General features: G+C 43.8%; 1 protein-coding gene across 1 annotated transcript; it reads left to right on the top strand.

The window, feature by feature from the left end:
* The first annotated feature begins 2500 nt into the window (after positions 1-2500).
* On the top strand, positions 2501-17288 carry pax8 (paired box 8). The gene is made up of 11 exons (XM_031578283.1): positions 2501-2648; positions 7552-7717; positions 8211-8408; positions 8845-8921; positions 9234-9359; positions 9919-10091; positions 10518-10638; positions 11196-11435; positions 11812-11910; positions 15347-15433; positions 15707-17288. The coding sequence occupies exons 2-11, from the start codon at positions 7581-7583 to the stop codon at positions 15775-15777; spliced, it is 1329 nt and encodes a 442-aa protein (XP_031434143.1). The 5' UTR covers positions 2501-2648; positions 7552-7580; the 3' UTR covers positions 15778-17288.
* The last annotated feature ends 6278 nt before the right edge of the window (positions 17289-23566 follow it).

The following is a 23566-nucleotide window of genomic DNA, read 5'->3' as shown; positions in this document are numbered from 1 at the left end:
TAACACGTGCATTTATAATATAGCTATTTCTTCAAAATTGGTCTTCTAAACAAAAAGGAATGTATTAATGACGATACTACATCACTTAAAACGTAAGGGGAAGACAGGCCTAAATATTTTGGCATGACATGCATGGACGTTTTCGTATATCACTTGTAGTTTTTCGTATATCACGTTATTTTTTTATTTCAGTATTTGTAAAAATGAAGTAAACTCGTTCAAGATAGATCATACATTACTGTGTGTTTGTTTTCCTCCTGGACTGTTTATTTTCATTGGTTGATAGTTTGGGGGTTTGAGAAGGTTGATGCGGTGGAGCACTGTCACCTGGAACATCTTGTCACTATTTTCAGTAAAAAAAAAAAATTAATATGTATATATATATAGCTTTTAGTGTTAGGCCAATGTGTAGCCCTAATTTTTCCTGGTGTTCCCTGGGCTATGATCGCAGTTTTAACATGCCTATCTACATAGCCTATTGTATTAGACAAAAATAATAACTAATTAGGCATTATTATCGTGCTTGTAATTATCACATGTAATGTATTACTGCATTTATTAGTATTAACATTGTTGATGCGCAGAGTTTATTCCATTGAAGTAAAATAGTCCCAACTAACACGACTTAAATCTAGACAAATGCATTGGCTACAGTTTTCCAGTATTGATTACGTATTACCATATTTGACATTTTTCAAATCAAGATAACCATCTTGGAGTTTTAATCCCTTGTTAAACTCTTGATAACCCCTTCTGCCCGTTTTATTTTCTACCCCTCAGCCTCTTCCCCAGGCGATGGCCTGGCGTTCGCTCTCCGACACTTCAGAGTGGAATCTTATACCTCCATTTATGCTATGATTCGCTTTAGTCCCACCTCGACAGTCGTATTTATCTCAAAACACGGACACTTTGTCCTGCAGCGGCACTAGTGTAATGGTATTTACTCAGCGCGACGTGCCAGGGAAAGAAAGAGAATGACTTCACACGTCGAGATAAAGCTGCGGGCTGCATTGACCAAAGATGTTGCGCTGTTTAGGTCACAGGTAGTTCGCTCTTTCATCATACGTGTTTTTGTCGTAATCCGGCGCATAATTCGCCCTTCAAAAGAAATCACAAGGACTCTCAATTACTGCCAAAAAGCACTGAATTAAACTTAATACACTGTATTAACTATCAGAGGCCTGGTCTGACAATCCATCTGAAGTTTGTGAATTTCTACATTAAAAATCCCTTCGTTGTTCACAAGTTGTCATTGACCCAAAAAATATTTGTAAATACATAGGTTTTATTTACTCCTGCCACGCGCCATAAGGCCGAGAAAAGCAACACTCCAGGGTCGTCGCCCTGGCCAAGACAAAGCCCCATGGTGAGAAAATTAAAGGTAATTTGAGGTGTTATATTTGTTTTAAAGGATTGTGAGAACAACCTAAATTGTGTTAAACCATGGAGGGGGTCTCGCACCCTGTTGAGAGGATCCTTGCAAGTACATCTTAAATATGTTGCGGTGTCAATCAATGATTAAAGGGTATTACAAAAAGTTCCCGCACATAGGCTACAGTTCCACAGCTACCAACATTAAGACACCACAAAACAGTTTTTTCAGTGCACCTTTTTTTTTCTTAGCCATCTTATGTACTCCATTCCAACCATATTAGTAGGGGTTTTGCCCCAAAGTGTATAGGCATAACTAAAATGATTTGGCATTTTCGACATTTGCCAGTTTGAACTTTCAACAGCTGCATTGATAATAATGACTGAATAATTACATTTGATCTCAAACCATTTTAATATTTGGTCGAAACGTGGTTACATGCATCTATATTGTATTGACTTAAAGTTATGTTTTCCCTCCAGTAAAAACAAAATCAAGTTATGCCTATAATTTGCGGAAAGCCGAAACTTAATAACTTAAAATCAATGACCAAGGTAAACCCTTAGACACCTGTAACATACAGTTTAAAACACTATGCCCTCAAGAAATATCGAACCTATAGGCAACCGATCAAGCAAAGTGACATGTAGGTCCATCCGGAATGAAATGATGGCTATAATGACAGATAACAGCAATCAGGTACCAAATTGTCTGTGAAAAAGTGGACCCTGTAGCACAAATGAACACATCCCCGGAAATCGTGTCACATCTTATACAAGATCTAATCGAAGTGCAGCTGTCGCTGGGGGTAAGGAAAACAAACCGGATCCTTGACGGATGTTTCCGTAAACGTTGGTGTATCGCTTAGTCGCTGTGTTCTGCTGTATGAAAAGGGGCTTGCTGAAAACACGAATCATCCATCCATGCTGTTTTGGAGGAGAAACGCCCATTTTCGTAAAGCCACACCTCACTCTTTTACCAAAGAATCCACCCACTGAGCCGTTATCCAATAGCCGAGCCGCACCGCTCCCACCACCAGCGTTTAGGAGCGTCACTGAAATAAAACCACACAGAGAACTGACAGATGCGCTTGGACATCTACGTTTTACAGTAGTGGAGAAACGTCGTACGGTCACAAGCTCTAATCCATCTATCTGAGTAGGAATCATCTCGCGACAGGCCACAAGCCTTTAAAGCTTTCCTTCCATTGTAATCTAGTTGCGTTGGATAATAGCCTTCAAGGACTTCCCTTCCCTCATCCTTCGACAAGACGCAGGTAACAGTTTATACAAATCAAAGTGCTACCAGGTGTTTATTGTGATTCTCAGACTAGTAGTGTGGTCCTCTTGTGCCAATGATAGCTGACTTTACTGAGCGTCCCAAACTTGTTTTCGCCGCGCAGCCGGTCAACGGTGGGTGATGTGACTTAAAACTGTTATTGCTATACCATCTTGTTATCTGAAGTTAACAAGAGACAAGAGAACTTGCAGCAATATGCCAGAAATATCGGGGCGACACAACTATACAAGGAGAGCTGAACATCGGGAGTAATACATTTCCACTAGATTTATTTAAACGATGTATGCACGAGCGGACGATCCACTTGAGTGCGTTTAAGTTCAGTATAAAGCTGCAAAACATTGTGAACGTCGGTCGCGTAAGGACGCAAAAGCCGTTATTATAACCGCTGTAATAGTAAGTAAATATTAACTACTATAATATGTCCTTTTGCAGTGCATTTACGCGTCCACGCAGGAACATTTTCATACCAGGCGAGCCCCCCCATATGGACTTAAACACAGCAGATTAACTGAAAGCGTGGACCTCCTACATTTGTCCCGGACACCAAACTACCAAGACCTCAGAGAAATGTCCAGCACCACAGGCCGAGGTAAACATAACGGACTACATATAGCTTCTCTTACTGCCGTGGTGTGCGGAAAATAACAATGGGTAAATGTGCTGTTAACATGCTGCAATTGGCTCCGTCTTGTATTAAAAAGCGCTAAATAGGCGAGTTTAAATGTCACGTCAAAATACGCTTGACCTCCGAGTTCATCCAAATAAAATTACAATAAATATTGAATTGGTTGGCCTGATATTAAATAGTTACTTTGACTAAAATGATACATCCAAATATCTCCGAAATCTCTTCAGGAAATGTGAACTGCTGGTTATCACCCTGTTTGCTAGATATTTGCAATTATTATTTATTTTTTGAGACAATATGGTTACCCTCACGGCTTGCCTTTTCGTCCTTCCAAGTTTAGAAATATTGGCGAATTTGTTATAGTTATCTTCTGTGGACCTTCAATCATTTGCTGCATCTGCTGAATCGATGTTGTTCCACCATTTAGCTACATCTAACCCATAGTGTTATACATGATCACGTCAATTAAATAGTTTAGGGTAACCTGCATTGCATTTTGAGAACGACCAGAGAGCATCCACGCGAAACCTCCAGGGCAATGCTGCACAACTCCAAGCGCACTGGTGATCATCTGTTATGTAGGCCTTACAATAAGCAATTTAGTCTACAAAACAACCTAAAAATGTTGTAATTATTTTTTATCATTTCATCTTCCACATTAGAAAGACATAGCCTATAATATTTGCAATCAGGCACTATGACTGCAGCAGTATGTTGAGACACTGACACAGGGCGCATTAACTCGCTTTGACATAAACAATATGCAACACAAAAAACCCTGGGTGGCATGCTTGTCTGCCAGCTTCGATGAGGATGGCAAAGCCATGTGAAACCTTGGCTAAAGGCTATTTTCTTACCTCTATAATAAGTAGTTATATTTGATATTGATATCAGTCAGACTGGCGCTTGGTAGTCCTGTCGATGTCAGTTCAATAATGTCAAACCACAGTAGCGACACGGGGCTTGTTTACACGTCCCTGAGGCAAAGCACTTATAACAACCTCACATTTCAGATTCTCTCATTAAGAACTTTAAGTGAGAATACACAGTTGTGTCAAGCTGTCTTATAGGAGAAGGAAAAGTAAGCTATATTTTGAGAATATCTAGTCTTGAGGTTGCCAAGTTCTGATGTGAGCTGCCCCTGAGACAAATAATAATTGAGTATCATTGTTGGTTTTGCGTTGCAGCATGTGCTCGTTAGGTTCAAGAATTCAAGAATTTAACTAATAAATATGATATCTAAAATGTTCTGCTGCAATGCATTTGTGTAACTAGCCAGGGGTATGTTTGAATAGCCTTTTTTGTCATCGAGTACATTTGTCAGAATATTTGCTTCAACACTTTTGGAGAATTGTTTGTCAGTATAATAGTATATTTGCTTACAGTAGCGTTGGCCTATGAACAGTTTTATAATATGAATTAGAAATTGAGCTTTTCAACCAAATATTTCGAAATTATTTATGGCAGTCATTATCTATTTAATGAGTGAAGTCTGTGTTGCAGTTTGATGGGCCTACACTTTCGAGGCCATTCGAGCAACGATCGAGAGGCCATATTCCCTAGGGGTATGCTATCCCATGCTTTTGCAAATATACATTATGAATGTGAACTGTAAAAGTTATATACTTCGTATAACCTCGGTGATTCATTGTATATATTATGCAAATTTAAGAATACCCTAAGCCTAATTAGGCCAACATATAATATGGAGATAAGTGTAGGCTAAGTGTAACTTAGATAAACACAAAAATCAACAAATGAGGATTTTTAAATTACATTTTTAAATAGCTTCAGCGGCAGATTTAGGTCTATTATGCCACTGACCTCGTATGTGTGTATGTGTGTGATGGAGAAGAGAGACATTGGAACCGTGGAAGGCTGGGCAATGAGGAAGACAGTACTGGTGTGTGTGTGTGTGTGTGTGTGTGGGAGAGAGAGAGTTTCTCTATCTCTGTATGTGAGTGTCTGTTGTTGTGCTTATTCCCTTGGGGTAGCTTCACTTTAATATCCTGCCGGGTGGTGAAGCTTGGCGGGGAGAGTTTTACACACTCCGCTAGCACCGTTAATAGCGCCGTTTGATGTGGAAATGAAAGAGGGAGAGGACAAGAAAAGAGCGAGGGGAAGCAAGACCCTGAATGGGTTAAATTAAAAGTAGGGATTCTAAGCAAGTCACTGATGCAAACCACTGAGACAGAAGACTACAGACAAGACCCGAAACAAAAGGACGCGAGCTGAACCTGATCCTTACTTCCTTGCGTTATCTTAGCACACAAGTGTCACATTCTCCCGCATAGGCCCATTGACTTAAAAATATAGTAATACAATTTTTAATCTCACTGTCCAAAAAGCCGTATTATTATTATTATTCCACTATGTCTACTAGTAGCCTATAGAGCTATTATTTCAAATGGTTTAGAAAACCAACCCGGATACACAGAAACAGAAACACAGGTAGGCCTATATGTGTTCAGTTAGTGAAATTATAACTATCATTCAGGCGTCATAGGCCTAGACCTTACCATCATCAGTGGTGTTACAGAATACCACAGCACGAGTTTAATTTAACCTCTCCGATGACTGGGATGACGTGTGCTTTTTCCCCTGTTGCCCTCAGATGCAGACAAATGTCGATTTCTGTGCCACCATGTGACCTTGCAGTTGTAGGGTTAATGTCTGGGTAAGTCTAGACGACAACACGATGGCCACTTTCTCGCCAATAGTGATATCCGGATGTCTGGTAAAACAACAGTGATACATTTATCCGCGTCTCTTCAGGACCATACTGGTACATAAACCGGCTTTTGTTATTATCATTAACTTGACAGTAATACGTGCGTATTAAATATCGTAACGTCAAAGTACGGCCTGCGACTGGCTGTCAGTCGTGTAGCCCAAACAGTTCAATGATAGACTGGAGGAAGTTATTTTAATCCACATGCCAAAGTGTCCGGATGTCTTGAAGGACAAACGATGACAATGCGTGATCTTGGCTACTCTGGTAACTTCATAAAGAGTTGGCGTACTTTCGACCTGAACATTTGCTCTGTTTTACTTATTCAAACTATCCTTTTCCCCGTAATGTTAAGATATGTCGTACTGAAGTGAACTAATTACTCCGCTGTTTTCTTTCATCACAAATTTCACTCAAGGAAGCTACAATATCTCCTACATTTGGCCTTGTGACTTCACAGTGGGACTGTAGGTTGTATTATTCGACATAGCTGTTTTGGCACAGGACGGCAAGGCACCGCTAGCTCTGGTCCAGTTTTCCTTTTGAGTTCAAAGTTTCAGTGCAGCAGCATGCTACACTGACACACATACAGACAACAGGCAAAGGCCTGTCTACTCAACTACAATCCCCTTCCTTCTATGTCCCCATAGGAAACCCGGACAGATCCCCCTAAAATGTGGAAGACTTGCACAGAGCTGTCTAGACCAGATGCTGTCAAATTTCTAGCTAGATCCGACATAATTGGTCAGTTTACATTTTTTAATCACTCTTTGGAAAATCATCATATGTTTTGTACATGGTTAAACTGTTCACTGTAGTCAGACGGTTTCTCTTTGCTCTGTACTTTTACATGGATATTTGATACAGATTTACTTTCAAAGAGTGTACTATAGTATACAGCCAACCAAAAAAGAGGCCTTATTTCTACATCCTAACAAGGGAGACTGAGACTTGAGAGATTTTCATGTTTTTTTATTTCCGTGTGAGAAGAGAGGGGCATCTAATGATGACCGTCACTATTTATGATTTGAGAAAGATTTATGAGTCATAATTCTCCCTCTCTCTTTCTCTATTTCTCCCTCATTTGTGCTAATAATAATTCATACCAAGTTTTTCGTTATTATTTTCGTTATAAAAATGTTTTGCAGTTTTTGTTATCGCAAAACAACTATTACAACTAGCATTACAATTCATTTTATGCAGAAAATGACTGAATAAACGATTTGCTGTTTTTTTTAATAGAGTAATTTTCCCCCCAAAATTTTGCACAACATTAAGTGATACTCAATGATCAAAATAGACAATGGACTTAAAGTTGGCTGTAAATGTCAAAATCTCATTAAAGAGGATTCAGTAACTAGCAGCCTGTCTGGACTTGGAGTTTGCAGCCCTGACAAATAGAGATGTCCAGTCCCACCCAGAGCAGAGCCCTGCGCCCTGCGTGTTTGTGTTTGTCCTGGACGGCGGGCTTTAAGGTGACGCGCTGTTTAATGTGTGTTTATCCCCTCCCTCCCCCAGGTCATGGGGGTCTTAACCAACTAGGCGGAATGTTTGTGAATGGCCGGCCGCTTCCGGAGGTGATCCGGCAGCGCATCGTGGACATGGCGCACCAGGGTGTGCGGCCTTGCGACATCTCCCGCCAGCTGAGGGTCAGCCACGGCTGCGTCAGCAAGATCCTAGGCCGGTGAGGAGCGCGTGTGCCACGCAACGGCCACACACACACACACACACACACACACACACACACACACACAATCGCTCTCTCACACACATATACAGTACATGGATAATCTCTCGCATACTTACATACATACTCGCATACATATTTAATATGATCCTCCATTCATTCTCTCATTTTCGCTCACAAGCAAATCTCTTTATAAGACAGAATAGTCTTTCTGTTCTCTGCTGGTGTTTTTGTCCCCGGCACCAATACTAACTCACACACGCACACACACACACACACACACAAACACTCACTCAAAATCTCTCTACCCGGAGAAATTCACATGAAAGAAAATACATGTTTTTTTCTCAAACACACACACACACACCACTCACTCACTCACTCACTCACTCACTCACTCACTCACGCACTCACACATTACACCACACACAAACACCCACAATAGCATTGCCATCCTTCCCTAATTGCATATCACTGCCCTCCCACGCAGATACTATGAGACTGGCAGCATCAAGCCTGGGGTCATTGGTGGGTCCAAGCCCAAGGTAGCCACACCCAAGGTGGTGGAGAAGATAGCCGAGTACAAGCGGCAGAACCCCACCATGTTTGCCTGGGAGATCAGAGACAGGCTCTTGGCCGAGGGAGTGTGTGACAGCGACACAGTGCCCAGCGTGAGCTCCATCAACAGGTAGACACATCGGATCAGCTCATAACTTTTCTTACAGTTTATTGTGTTTGAACGACAAACCCCTGAGAGAGTGCTGCTGGTGGGTTGGGGAACAAGACTGGTGAAGGGAAAGTGCTCAATGGAGAGGGGCCAGAAAGCCATTAAAAAAAGCGACCAAAAAAAACTATGATACTCCTCAAAAAGCCATAAAACATGGTTATGCATATGAAAACACGTTCACATGAAAAAGTGTTAAAAGATTCTGTAATACATTTCGGTTATTGCTTTCTTCACGGAGAGAGCGTTCACATTACCTCTAGTATGTGGTATGCCATCACGTACCTTTGTGTACTGTTTGTCAGTTATGTTTTTTTTTTCTTTTTTTTTAAGAGTTTGTTTTTACTTACATGAAAAGGAAGATGACTGATTTTAGTTTTTTTCTGAAATCTCTTTTTAGAATTATTAGGACGAAAGTGCAGCAGTCCTTCAACCTGCCGCTGGATAGCAAAGGACTCAGCCCCGGACACACACTGAGTGAGTGATTTTAACACCGCTGTGATGTTTCTTTGAACTCACGGGCAACAAAGCATTTTAGCAAACAAATCATTTACATAACAACAAAAGGGCAAGCCATAGGTGGGCTTGTCAAGAACATCACATAAGTAAATTAGTAAAGTACAATCTATCAATTATTTATACATATTCCTTAGTTATTTTTACATATCTTAATGTAACAGCACTATAACTATATCGAACCGCACTGCAAGGTAAATGTAGCAAAACTTTTGCCACTTGATTACAAAGAAACCAGGCTGATGCATAATTAGTGTATTGCTCTTACCTCAGTCCCCAGCTCCGCGGTCACCCCGCCCGAGTCCCCCCAGTCCGACTCTCTGGGCTCCACCTACTCCATTAGCGGCCTGCTGGGCATCCCACAAACCACCACGGAGGGCAAGAGGAGCCACGACGACAGTGAGTGCTCCTCCAGAGTCAGCTAAAGAGTCTCTCCACAGACGCCTTGCGTCCTCCCTCTGGGTGTAGGCACCCCCTGCTGCATGCTGCTAATGATGATTGCAGGATCCATTCAGCTTAATAAGGCCTCTCGTTCCCTCTCTTTCTCTCTCTTTGTCTATCTCCCTCTCTCTTTCTGTCTCATTTAACCTCCCATGAGTATATAGGGCTGCTGTATGGCTATGAAATGGCTGTTTGTTTATAGGCCTCTGTACACTGTGTTGATTCAACTTGAGTTTTTCTTATTGGGACTGACTGTCTCCCCGGCCGCACCACTCAATGTTGCGTATTGATTCCATGCTAATGAAAGGACCAGACTTTGTACGTAGCCTGCGGCTAGGCAAGAACTAAAGTCCCGCCACTGACTGTGTGTGTGTTTTTTTTGTCTATGTCTCTGTGTGTGTGTGTGTGTGTGTGTGTGTGATGTTGTGCATGTGTGTATGTGTTGGTTTTGCGTGTGTGTTTGTGTGTGTGTGTGTCTGTGTGTGTGTGTGTGTGTGTGTGTGTGTGTGTAAATCAGGTGACCAGGAGAGCTGTCGGTTGAGCGTGGACTCTCAGAGCAGCGGAGGTGGCCCCAGGAAACAGTTGAGACCAGAGCACTTCCCCCTTACACAGCACCTGGACTGCGGCTTCGAGCGCCACCACTACCCTTCCGACTCCTTCAGCTCAGCCGCAGCCGGCAAAACCGAGCAGGTATACCCCGCGTAGTTTTAATCAGCTTTAACCACATTTCTTTGTCGTTGTTTTTAAACATTACATAAGAGTGTGCTCTTTGTGTGAAGCAAGGATTTCCCCAGATCAGTTCTGTCTTTTATTCTAGACTCGTTTTAGATACGTCTTTCTCAAAATATTTCATTTTAAACACTAGTAATACACAATAGGTTGACAAAATGTCTACATTTATCTATGCATACATGGCATTGTCAATGTCAACTTGCACTAATATATTCCAAAAAATAGCCCCTGAAACATTTTAATTCTTAACACACTACTCGGACAGGAGCATGTACTGATGGAGTGCATAGTAGTGGGCCAGGGTATAGTATCTCTTGTTTTAGGGTCTACAGTATAGTGATTGGGAGTTTGTGGCAGTCAGCTTAATTTGTGTGTCTCTTGCAGGCTTTATACCCGCTGTCTCTCATCAACGGAAGCTTAGAGGACGGGAAGGCCAGCCTCTCAACATCAAGTGCAGCCATTGGTCGCAACCTGACGGCACACCAGAGTTACGCCGTAGTTGCAGGTGAATAGACTGAATGTGCAACCTCTCTCTATCTTGTTTTGTCTTCCTTCCTATCTTCCTCTGTCTCTGTTGCTATCTCTCTCTCTATCTCTCTCTCTGCACCTCCCAAACACTACTCTCTCCTTCTCCCAGCCCTCCCTCTCTGTTTCACTGTCTTTCCCCTGTTTTTGTTGTCCATTTCAGTGCTGCCACATTTCAGCTTGTCATGCTTGCTGATGCATTGAATAATTAATTTGGCTAATTACCCCAAATGGCCCGACGCTCTATTTGAAGCCTAACACAAAACAGATGTAGGGGATGTACATCTTGCCACAGCCTCAGCCTCAGCCTATTGTTTCCTCAACGGCGTTCAAAGCCGACGCTGTCAGCGTGTGTTCATCGTCTGTGCGTTTGATTTACTTTAATGGCTGCCGGTGGCGTTTGCAGCTGTTTTTGGTGTTGTACAGCCACTCATTTCTCATCCGTTAATTTTCATTTGTCTCATTCTCACTCCTCTTCCACCTTACCCACGTATCCCCCTGCCTCCCTGGCTGTCATCCTGCTGCGCCCGCCTCCAGATCACCTACAGCCCCGCCCACTCTGTCTGAAACAGGAAGTGTCGCCAGAGGTGACCAGCTCAAGCCCTTCCCCCAGCATCATATCCAACTCTGCCTTCCTGGACCTCCAGGCCATTCAGGCGCCGACATCTGTCAGTAACAGTTGCGGCAGCTCCGCCTCCCATTTCTCTCATGCCTTCAACTCATTTTCCCATCATGCTCCGGTGTATGGGCAGTTCAGCAGCCAATCACTTATCGCAGGTAAACACTCATGACTCCTCCCCCATCACCACATCAGCCTCTCATTTGCATACCTGTGTCATGTGACATGCTTATCAGCAGTGCCCAGGACAGCTGCCCAAATATTGACTCCTAATTACTGTGTACTCATGAAATACTGTGTCCTCATGATTAAAATGTACTAATTATACTGAAAGTGGAATTTGAAAATAAAAATGTAAATATTAAATGTCACTGTGTGATAAAATGACATGTAAATACCACAGTGTCAGAGGTTGTGTTTGCACGTCTTGTCAATCCCTGGCAGACGTATCCATTCCAGATGTATTTTATACCTGGGAGGGCGCATTAGCTAACTGTTCTGTGTGTGTGTGTGTGTGTGTTGCTTTACTTTTAGGGAGAGATATGGTCAGTTCTAGTCTCCCAGGTTACCCTCCACACATCCCGTCTGGTCAGTCAAGCTACTCCTCCTCCGCCATCACAGGCATGGTAGCAGGTAAGCACTGTCTCTCTCACTGCACATGTTGCTTCCACATATACTAGCACACACACACACACACACACACACACACACACACACACACACACACACACACACACACACACACACACACACACACACACACACACACACACACACACACACACACACACACACACACACACACACACACACACACACACTACATACTCCAATACACATTCATATAAAAGCATACACATAACAAAACACACACACATTCCATATTACCTTTAGCTGGTTCTTTTCCATCCTCCTGGGTCAGCTTTCTTGAGTCAAATATGAAAATCTACTCAAGATTTTCTTCCTATGCTCACAGTAGGGAAGCGTGGACAGATGAGTTCATCAAAGATAATGCGATGGAACAGCTGTTTTCAGTACAACTCTTTTGAATAGTTAATGTCGGTAAAATACATCACATAGCAGGTGATCCATACTCTGTTGAATTCCCTCCATGATAACTCATGACTTGTATTTCTATGATATTTATAAAAGTATTAGCTTTGCAGACCTTTAACTTTAATATGAAAAAGACCTGAATGTTGAATGTTGAGTGCTTAGAGCCCAGTTGAATCATTCAGCAGAAAATTCCACACTATTTTTTCATCCCACATGAATTACAACTCTGAACCCCCCCCCCCCCCCCCCCCAGAGGAGGCAGGGAAGCCAAGAGAAGCTGCCATGGTAGAGTGGACTGAAGAACAGCAGAAAATTAGATGGCTGAAGGACAGAATAGGATAAAAAAACGAAAACCAGTGTTGTGAAAAATAAAGTCTGATGCATGGAGCTGGCATGGGGCCACACAGAGCGGGATGGAGAGAGAGAGAGGGGGAGGGGGATGCATGGAGAAGAAGAAGGAGAAAGAGAGAGAGAGAGAGTAAGGAGGAATGTAGAGAGAGAGGGGAGGGAGAGACATAAAGAAAGAGAAAGATTAAGGGCGAAAAGGAAGAGATAGCAGACAGAGAGAGAGAGAAAGCAAAAGAGAGGAAGAGAAACACTACAAGAGGGAGGCCCAGAGAAAGAAAGAGAGCTGGGGAGGGCGAGGGCCACAGAGCGAGCGATGGAGGGATGGAGGGAGCGCCGGGAGGGGAGGTTGGGAGATTAACAGGAAGGAGGGCTGGAGGGGTTAATGAGTAGCCTGCTCCACTGGTGAACTGCACCATGGCGGAGTCAGGGCCCAGGGGGTACGAGAGAACAGGCTGGGGGTTCCGCCCTGCTGCCCGCAACCCCCCCCCCCCACCAACCTCACACACACACACACACACACACACACACACACCACCAGGCTGCTGCCCTGACCACACATTGCCATGGGAACTGTGGGGCCCAGGAGAGGGGAGGCGGGGCTGCTCTGTGTGTGTGTGTGTGTGTGTGTGTGTGTGTGTGTGTGTGTGTGTGTGTGTGTGTGTGTGTCTGTGTGTGTGTATGTGTCAGGATAGTGTGGTGGGTGGGATGCAAAGAGGGGACTAGAGGGTGGCACAGTCGGCTTGGGTAAAGAGAGAGAGAGAGAGAGAGAGAGAGAGAGAGGGAGAGTAGGATGAAGAGGGAGGAGAGGGGGCAGGAGGAGGAAAAGAGGAGAGAAGGAGGAGGGCTTTGTAGTGTGTATGGTGTGATGTGCCTCTCTCGTTTTTTTTTATTATTATTTGAAGTCTGCCCTTCGAAGCGCGAAATGAGAGGCTCTGATTTATTATTTTTTTTCTCTGGTGGGGCTCACAGTGAGGAAGCGTTCATACACAATTACTCTCCGAGGGGGGGGCGTGTGTGTGTGGGGAGGGGGGAGGGCTGCACCAGGGGGATTCAATCCTGCCGACATAATTACCAATTAGATATTGGAATGTTTAAAAAAAAAATTAAAGGAGGAGAGAATGAGGACGAGGAGGGACGTTGTTGGAGCGCTTGAAAAGGGCCGAAGAAGGAAGTGCGGGTCGGAAGGAGGAAGAGAGCAGAGAAGGAGAGAGAGGGCAGGAGAAGTGGAGGGTGGTTTTTGGGTGGTGGGTGGGCGGGTGGGTGGTGTGGTGTGGTGTGGACGCTGGAGAGAGGACGCCAAGACTAACTGTACGCACCAGTGAGCCGCGGCATTTCTGCCCCCCAGCCACAGCCGTCCACCTGGCCTGCAGATTAATGGTTTACAAGCGCGCCTTAACCGTTGGTGAATTATGTGCTAAAGGCTGAGCCCACGCTGGCGAAACGACAAACAACACAACCTCACATGAGCCCAGGAAGAGAGACACCGAGAGAACGAGAGACAAGAAGAAACAGATAGAAAGAGAAGGAAAGAGAGAAAGAGAGACTGGGAGAAGCTGGCCCAGTGAGTGACAGAAAGACAGAGACAGACAGATTGAAAGAGAGAGAGAGAGAGAGAGAGAGCGAGAGACAGACAAGAGAGAGACTGTTAGATGGCAAACCCTAAGCCCAGAGAGTGAACCAATGCCTTATCCTGCTCTAATACTCTTATGAAGGCTATCTGAACATTGGCAGCGAAAACACTAATAAAATGTCAGCCTTCGCTTCACTCTGTGACTATTGAGTGAAAGGTGCAGTCAGCAACTCTAATCAATCCCATACACTTTTTGTCAAATTCAGCGAATTGCTCCTCACTGTCCGTTCAGTGTTTGCACTCCAAAAAACATACACAGTCCTATCTCTGTAAATGGGAAACAAACATAGCGGCTCGGATCGAGCCATAAACAATCCCAGCCAATCAACACGGTGCCTCAGGAGCACGTAAGGGAGGGGTGTCATTTCATTGGCTGTCATATTCAGCTCAAACATCAACAACCTCTTGTAAAATCAAAAACAAATCGCGGACTGCATGTTTAACCAAATGGCAGCAGTCTCTGGAGCGGACCCTGGACAGATCTGTCCGGGATCTGTTCCGGAGGTGTCCGTCCTATCCTATGGGTCTGGTCTGCTACGAACGCCCAAATGAGAATGTTAGCGCAGCACATACACGAGCGATCACAGGGCCGCGTGTGTTTGTCCTATGAAAGGAATGCATTAATAGGTGCATCCATGTGTCAAAACGTCCCGCTTGCTCTCTTGTTAACTCCTGTGATCACCCCACTCCACCCCACTGCACATGCTCTCTCTCTCTCTCTCTCTCTCTCTCTCTCTCTCTCTCTCTCTCTTTCTTTCTCTCTCTTTCTCTCTCTTTCTCTTTCTCCCCTCTGCCTTCAGAATCATGTCTGCATGTCTGAGATGCCTGAGCAGACCAAGCCCAGATAGTAGCTGACTTTCTAACAGATCCGGCTGTGACTGAGTTTGCATGTGTAGCTGTGTGTGTGTGTGTGTGTGTGTGTGTGTGTGTGTGTGTGTGCGTGTTGTTACGCAGCATTGTTCTTGTTTGTGTTCATGTTCACTCAGTGACTCATACTGATGAGTGCATGTGTTTTGCCATGTTCTTCATCTGCAGGTGCGGACTACTCTGGCCAGACCTACACCCACTCCCCCTACACCTCCTACAGCGATGCATGGAGATTCACCAACTCAGGCATTCTCGGTGAGGGGATAACGCTACGTCGCAAAAAAGAGACTTCCCAGATAAACAGAATGTCTTGAATGAATACAGCACGATTTTTGTGATATAGAGTTCAAACACACACGTAGATACACACACTAACACCAATATTCATCAATAAAAAGAAATAATTGGGCATTGTAGTTTTAATAGGAGATGAAGATCCCGCAATTATTTACTTATTTCCTGTCTTTGTGAGATTCATCAAAATAATAAAGTGCAAATACTCATCATGCCCTCTGTCTCCCTCTGCAGGCTCCCCATATTACTACAGCTCTGCCTCTAGAGCTACAGCCCCCTCCACCGCTGCCTATGACCACCTCTAGTGTCTAGAGAGGATCCGTGATCCGGGAGAAAGAACGAGGAAGCCACAAAGAGATTTAAAGTTCCTCTGGGAGGAGGAAAAGAGGAAGTCAGAGCAGATGAATTGTAATGGCATTCTACAAAAACCGTTGGCCAGTGGTGATATCTGTAGGATCATGGACCATTAGGTTAGCCTTGCTACTGGCCACTGACGCCATTCATTTATTTATTGTAGTTCAGGGGGCCCAACCCTGCTATTGGAAATCTACCACCCTTGCAGGTTTTAGTCTCAACTCTAATCAAACGCACCTGGTGGTAATATTCAGAAGGTCTCTCACAGGGCGTGATAGGCTGAATCAGGAGTGCTGTAATGGGGTGGGAACAGAACATGGCCGCAGGGTAGGTAGGTTGGCAGGACTGCAGGAGCGGGGTTGGGCACCTCTGATGTAGTCTGTCTCAGCAGCCTGACACGGAGGCGAATTACAAACGCGCACAAGTTTACACAAACTCCTCATGCAGTAGTGTGTCTGTGTAGCATGTCATGGGCGTGGACACAGAGACACAGAGACACCCTCTTCCCCGTTCCTGGTCAGGAGAATGCTGTCCCCGCTCTCCCTGTCCTGGCTCCATCTTCACATGCAACCAAAGATTTTCCTTTTTTTTCTTGTTCATCTTCGTTTTCTTCTCATTGACTAGACATTGGATGGTATGACAGAATCCTCAGAGTGAGACATTTAACCCAGTGAGACGGGGAATAATGCCATTTAAATTTAAAAAAAAAAAAAACATTTTTCCTCATTCTTGCCCCACTACTCTCCGAGATTATCTTTGATATTAATTGAATTTCCTAATCCCCGGGTGTTCATCTCCATTAAGATTTTCTGAGCTCTCCAATCCGGCAGAGACTCAGTACTGAATAAAGTTCAAAGCTGAGCAGACGCTATCAGTGTAATACTGGTCCACTGATACACTGTTGCAGTGTGCAGTATTTCTCTTCAGCCCACACCAGTGCCCCAATGTTCTATCAACACCATTGTTTTAGTACAACTGAGCTCTTAGTACTGAGACAGAGAGTGTGTGATTGCAGTTACATTTCTGGTTCTTTAATTCTCCCAGCATGAGTACCTTTATCCAGACAGTACATGCAAACAGAAAGAATGCAAACATTCAACAAATGTGTATAATAGACCTACATAAAAGTGCTCATCTGCAAAATGGTACATGTTTACAGTTTTGGGGCAATATGTATATAATGTATTATGATGATCTGTTATTACTGAAGAAAAAAAGAAATGCAGTTTTATCTTTAAAATAATTTTAAAGCAGTCCATGTAGGGATGGCATTAAGAAATGTATGATGAAGTGTTTTCAGAGGCTTTTATTTTCCTCCTATACGTATATATATGTTCCAAATTTTCTGTCATGCTAATGTTTTTGCAAGACCTTGTGATTCAAATTTGTTTTAACTTTTGCTGTCAATAATATTATTGAAGTGTACATATGGAATTTTTACAGAAATATTTTAATTAAATAAAGCATGACAAAGTCGATTTTGCCCTCCATGTTCATTTGCATATGGGTAAGCTTTCATATTAAATTGTGGCTTTATATAAAACATTAAGAATAAGATCATTTTATAATTGGTGTTTGGTGGTGTTTAAATAATTACTAATGTTAATGTTAATTATTAGATTTAGACTAGATTTGATCTAGTCTGAAATTCAACGCCACCAGGGAAAATTCTGCCAAGTTAAATTATGCTCATTGTTTATGTCTATATAAAAAGCATATGAGAAGTTGTTTTTTCATTTCCAATGTTAATATGTGGAGATGCGTCAATTAAAAAAACATGACACAATTGACCATGATAACAAAGGAATGATCAAACGTTGATAAACGTTGATAAAACAAAAAGAATTCGTCTTAACAGGAGTATCCCTTTCTCACTATTTGGCTATTTTCCGTTAAAACCACAACAATCATTTTATGTAGCCTAATATCGCTTTCGTTTTTGCAAGTCAGCAACTTAATACACAGCGCAGGAAGAGGACAAAAGCAATGATCCTGAAAACACGCGCATCTGTTTAATTTCCTTTTTTATTTTCTGCATCATGTAGTTTTATTTGCAATTATTTCTCCCCCTCTTCGCGGGTCTCATTATTATGGCGGCGTAACGAGGCCACGGTTCGGCGATGCCACCACGGCCCACCTGGACCCACCAGCGGTATGATGGATGACCAGCCTTCCGCGGGAACGACCGGTTCAAAACACCACCTTTCTGTTTTGGCGAGGATAAAGCATACATTGTAGCCGCGATGTTTGTGCGCATTATGGTTTGTTCCGTCTTTATGATATTTGCTGAGATACCAGACCTTAAGAAGTGTACAGTATACATTTTCAGCCTAACTACGTATGTACAAATGTAAAGTAATAATAATGATGCATGTTATTGTTTGGTGGTGCTGTGGTTCTCGTTTTTGGTACAGCATTAAAATGCATGTCTGGAGGAAAACCACGAAACCGACTTTCTTTTTAACGTTCCTATTGGGATCTGAGAACGCGCCGAACCATTGTAGTCCAGATTAGTCTAAATGAATCCAAAATTCACCTCACGCTGCGGAAATGTATTTTGTTTCCGTCACCCTAGCATTAATTGCCGGGGGTATAGAGCCACATTAAAGTTAAAATGCAAGTGTCTATCGACCTCTGCCATGCAAATATTCAGCCACCAAGACGGTTTGCTAATTTGGTTTTTTTTTTTCACATAGTTTTAAACATGGATTTTCGCTCTTTTGTGAAATATACGCTTCCTTTCTGCACTTCCCCTCCCAGTACCACCTTTGACCCTGGATTCACTCAAAACTCAACACTCAAAATAGGAAGCTGAATGGAGTCCATCTTACAGTGGCTTTTCCATTCTGATATATATAGGCGTACACACACACACAAACACACACACACACACACACACACACACACACACACACACACACACACAAAAGTAAATAAATAAACACACCACTGCAATTAGGAAAACATGCATATACTGATTCATAATACACTTACACATCTACTTGTAGGAACAGTTATATTGACAGCTCATATCCACTGCAATGATCAGATATACAGATCTGAACATGTTCTTGGGGTGTGTGTGTGTGTGTGTGTGTGTGTGTGTGTGTGTGTGTGTGTGTGTGTGAGTGTGTGTGTGTGAGTGTGAGTGTGTACGCGCTTGCATGGGTACGGGCACGTGTATCTGTGATATTCACAAAGGAGGTTTTAATCTACCTGGCACTTTCAATCTTTTCAGACTGGACCAAATGAATCGGCCCCTCTTTCCCCTATAGTCATTGTAACAAAAAAACACACGATCAATCCAGCTGGATGCCAGCCAAAGCAATAAGGACAGCAACTGCCCACACTTATAAAAACTCCCATAGCCGACGGTAAAGGTAAAGCAGGATGATTAAAAACAAACATAAAACCACAAACAACCAAGACCACAAAAAAAAGACAGAAAACACCATAATACACAACCCTTCCTTCATATCTCCTGTAAAAGCCTCTTTCTATCTGTCCCTCATTCACACCATTCCCTTTGGCCACCCCTCCTCCTCCCTTCTTGGTTGAGGGTGACTGCAGGCCTATTAGTGGTGGGCTTGGGTCCTGGCTCGGGTAGTAATGAGCCCGCCAGCACAATACGGGCACCAGGCTGGAACAGCTGAGGGGAACAAAAGCCAGCCGGACGAGGATGGCGCTCGGGGTAACTACATTTGGCACCAGCCAAGGCCCAGGGTGGAGTGTGTGGGTGGGTGGATGTGGGTGTGTGTGTGTGTGTGTGTGTGTGTGTGTGTGTGTGCGCGTGTGTGTGTGTGTAGGTTTGGGGAGCTGTGTGACAGCGTATGTGTGTGTGTGTGTGCGCGCGCGCGAGCGTAGATATGGGTGTATGCATGTGTGTGTTTTGTGGATGGTTGTGTGCATGTGTGTGTGTGTTTCAATGCTGATTCAAGAGACAGATAGAGATAGAGAGGCCCCAGGAGGAAGCGCGCACTCTGCCAAAAAGGCAGTGTGTGTGAGTGTGGAGAGTGTGTGAGGCGGAGTGACGGGACAACAGGACAAGGTCCCGCGTTTTACACCCTTCTGTCCGTGCCCAGTCGTCCGGAAACCTTGCCGTTTGTGCCCAGCCATGAGACATTAGTCAACAATTTCCAAATTCTTAGTAAAGCATTGTGCCACAGACAATATTTGTCTGAGTGAATGAATTGTGTGTCGTTTTCTCTTTTTGCAAGCTGGCCGAAGGACGCTGGCAAAGTTGATTGGGGTTGGTCCCCACACTGTCTGCCGGATATTTGTGGACTCAAATCAAATGTCAGGGCAGTCATTGAGTTTCTGAGTGAAGCACTTATCCCCGAGTGGGTGAATGGACAAAAAACAGCTCCTCATTAATTGATTTGGGGGAGCACATCGGTCATTAATGTGAACCCTGTCCGTTTATTAGAGAGAAGTTCTCTCCTCCCCTCTTTTCTCCCCCGAGATCATTAAACAGGCTCAAAACAACCCTAAGTGAGATCATTGTCCTGGAATGGCTGCCGACTGGCTAGAATATTTCTCTAGCTGATGTCCAGTATCATAAACAATTCTCAGTCTTGCCATGTGGACATCAAAGGTTTATATCTATATTTGGCCACAGTGCGGCTTTGAAGCTGTAAACTGACAGTGGATTGTTTGCGCTGACCTCCAAAAGCTATGATAGAGGCTTGTGTGTGTGTGTGTGTGTATGTGTGTTTATACTGGGTGTGGGACAAATACATCAGTAAAGTTTCAGTAGGAAAGAAAAAGCCAGGAATCCTAACTCCTAAGAAAACTTGTGTTGCCTGACCAAATCATTTCAGCAGAACCCTAGGGGCCGGAAGCCCCATTGACCAAAGTCATCAGGAAAAACAGAAAGAAAAAAGCAGAAGACAAGAAGACAAAGCAGTTCCTTTCCGGACATGATTCTGTCACACACACAATAACACACACACACAGGAAAAAAGAGAGAGATTGAAAGACAGAGAGAGAAAATGAGATAGAGAGAGAGAGAGAGAGAGAGAGAGAGAGAGAGAGAGAGATAGAGAGTATTCTCTTTGCACTACCTGGAAATAACTAGCAGGTATCAGATACTGCCCTTAGGAGACAGGTCTGAACTCCACACTTAAGGACTGTCCCCTCACAGTCATAAAACAGCCTCTGAGAAAGAAAAGAAAGAAAGGTGCTTTAACACTTTAACATGACTCCATGACACTGAGTCTGTGTGTTCTTCCTGTTATGGGATTTGGGTGAAGCTGCTGTGTAATCTACCTCAGTCCCCGTGTTTTCTCTCCACTTGCGCAAACAGAATGTGAAAAAGGGCTGCTCTTGCTGCCGCTCCTGCTTGCGGCCACATGAAGGGCCTGCGGTTTCGCTACACTGCGTCTCACACCCAGTGTTTCCCAATGTGTCCTCTGAAAGGCATATGAAAAACACACACAAACACACACACACACACACACACACACACACACACACACACACACACACACACACACACACACACACACACACACACACACACACACACACACACACAGCTCAAGAGAGCCAGAGTGGAGGAAGTAACATGGCCAGGGGGCAAGGGCAATGCGAGGTCAATGGGTGACATGCCCCTGAGCCAGGCACTTTACCTGAACTGCTCCACCAGTGTGACTGAGCCCAGCCACCACAAAGGCTTACATAAAGACCGGCATTATGCGGCAGGCCCCGGAGTACAAGTGTGTTAGAGAGGGGTCTGCTTGGCAAATAAAATGCCAGTGTCTGGGTTTTTGAGACACGAAAAGACAACAACATTCCAGTGTATTTCAGGAACAGCTTAGATGCATGGCAGGCAGAAGTGGTCTTAACGAAAGAAGAGGACAAAAAAGAAAAAGTGTGTATTAAAAAAAAAAAAATATGGGGTGGCATGAAATTGTTTGATGTACTATGAATCCAAAATCCAAAATGCGTAATAAATACATTCATAAATGATTGACATAAGTCTATAATTATTTATAAATAGAAATGATTGCACTGTAGGCGTTACAATGTTATAGTATAAAACCTTACAGCTTGAAGTGTCAAAATGAGAATAAAGCTTATTTTACCTCTTGATAATGGCACTGATGACATATTTGCCTTATGTCAAATGCTGTCTATTAATCAAATGCTCTTCATGGATCATGCTGTGACTCCAAACAAGCTTCACTAATAATAGATGTGATACTTCAAGCTATAATGGCTAACACTACAACATCGTAACGCTTTATGAGTGCAGTCATGACTATTTATTAATATTTATATAGGCTTATGTCAGTCGCTATGATGCATCATGCATACTTTATAAACATTTGCTTTATGATTTATAGATACCGGGTGCATAGAAAGTGTTACCAAAATATTTCTTGAGGGATGTATATAAAGCTAAAAACCTAAAGGTTGTTTTGGTAGAAAGGGAAACCATGGGGTTTTGTATAAATCGTATGGTTAAAAAAAAATCTCACAGCTTCTCCGTGGTGTATGTTTCTGTCCACAGACGCTTCCACACAGCCTCAAGAGCCCTCAGAGAGGCCAGACACATAGGCTCAGTGAAAAAAAACGGCAGCAAAGTCCCCAGCAAGTCGAGCCACGACAAGAGACAGCCTAAGACAAACACAGTGCAAGAGAGCGGTCAGAGAGAGAGAGAGAGAGAGAAAGGAAGAGAGAGAGAGAGAGAAAGGAAAAGTGGGTGCGAGGTGATGGTTAGGACAAAAAAAAGAGACACAATGGAATAAAAGAAAAAACAAAAGAACATTAGAAGTGGACGCAATGGAGGATTACCGCAGTGAAAAGATGAAAAGTACCAAGTAGAGCGTGCAAGGCGTCGCTAGCAGATGGAGAATGTGTGTCGGGAGGGATATTACGGGCAGGCGCGAGAGCGAGAAACAGACGGAGAGGAGGAAAGAGTGAAAAGAGAGGAGAGAGGACGAGTGTGTTGGTTTACCTTGCAATGGTATGAGATGCGTGATACAATAAGGGAGCTCTCAAGCTAACCTGTAAGCATGTCTGATAATAGAGAATGTGAAATGATGAAGGATTGAGAGGAAAAAGAGCTGGATCGGGAATAAAGAGAAGGAAAGAGAGGAGTGGGGTTCAGACCAAAAAAAAGCAATGGAATGGAAGATAGAGAGAATGAGTGTGTGCGAGTGTGTCTGTCTGTGTGTGAGTGCACATGTGGGGGAGGTGTTAGCAGGGGAGACATGGAGAAAGGGTGGGGGGGTTGACAAGGAGGCACTGTTTTTCTTTACTATTATTTTAAGCCTGTGTCCACTCTTACCCCCGTATGGTGGTCCAAGCCCTTAATGAACACAACACTCTTGCCCCTTGCCTTTTTAATTACTCAACCAGGCCTGACCGGCCGCCATAATGGCCCTCCAGAGCGACGCTGAGAGAAGGACAATGGGCCCAGAGAGCAGCCTGAGAGGCCCTAGCAGAGAAGGACCCGGGACTGTGGGCCTGCGGCCTTGAGATGAGGCCCCCTCCTTAGTGGGCTGGGAAGGCCACCGGTCTCTTCAGGAGAGGAGAGAAGTGGTGTGGAGATCTAGTCAGATGGCACTCGAAAGCCCTGACGGGACCCCTGACATGCTCCAGGGGGCCGCTGGCTCGAGGAGGGGTGGAGAGGCTGTCTCTGGGTCGAGGTGTTTCGGTCTGGTGGTGCAGCTGGGACTGCTGTCCTAATAGAATAGGGTTACTGTAAGGAGAAGTGAGGGTGGACAATTAAAG

The sequence above is a fragment of the Clupea harengus genome, chromosome 12 (assembly GCF_900700415.2).
Source record: "Clupea harengus chromosome 12, Ch_v2.0.2, whole genome shotgun sequence".
Lineage (NCBI taxonomy): Eukaryota > Metazoa > Chordata > Actinopteri > Clupeiformes > Clupeidae > Clupea > Clupea harengus.
Note: the sequence above shows the minus strand (reverse complement) of the source record. Positions and strands in the feature narration are given on the sequence as shown.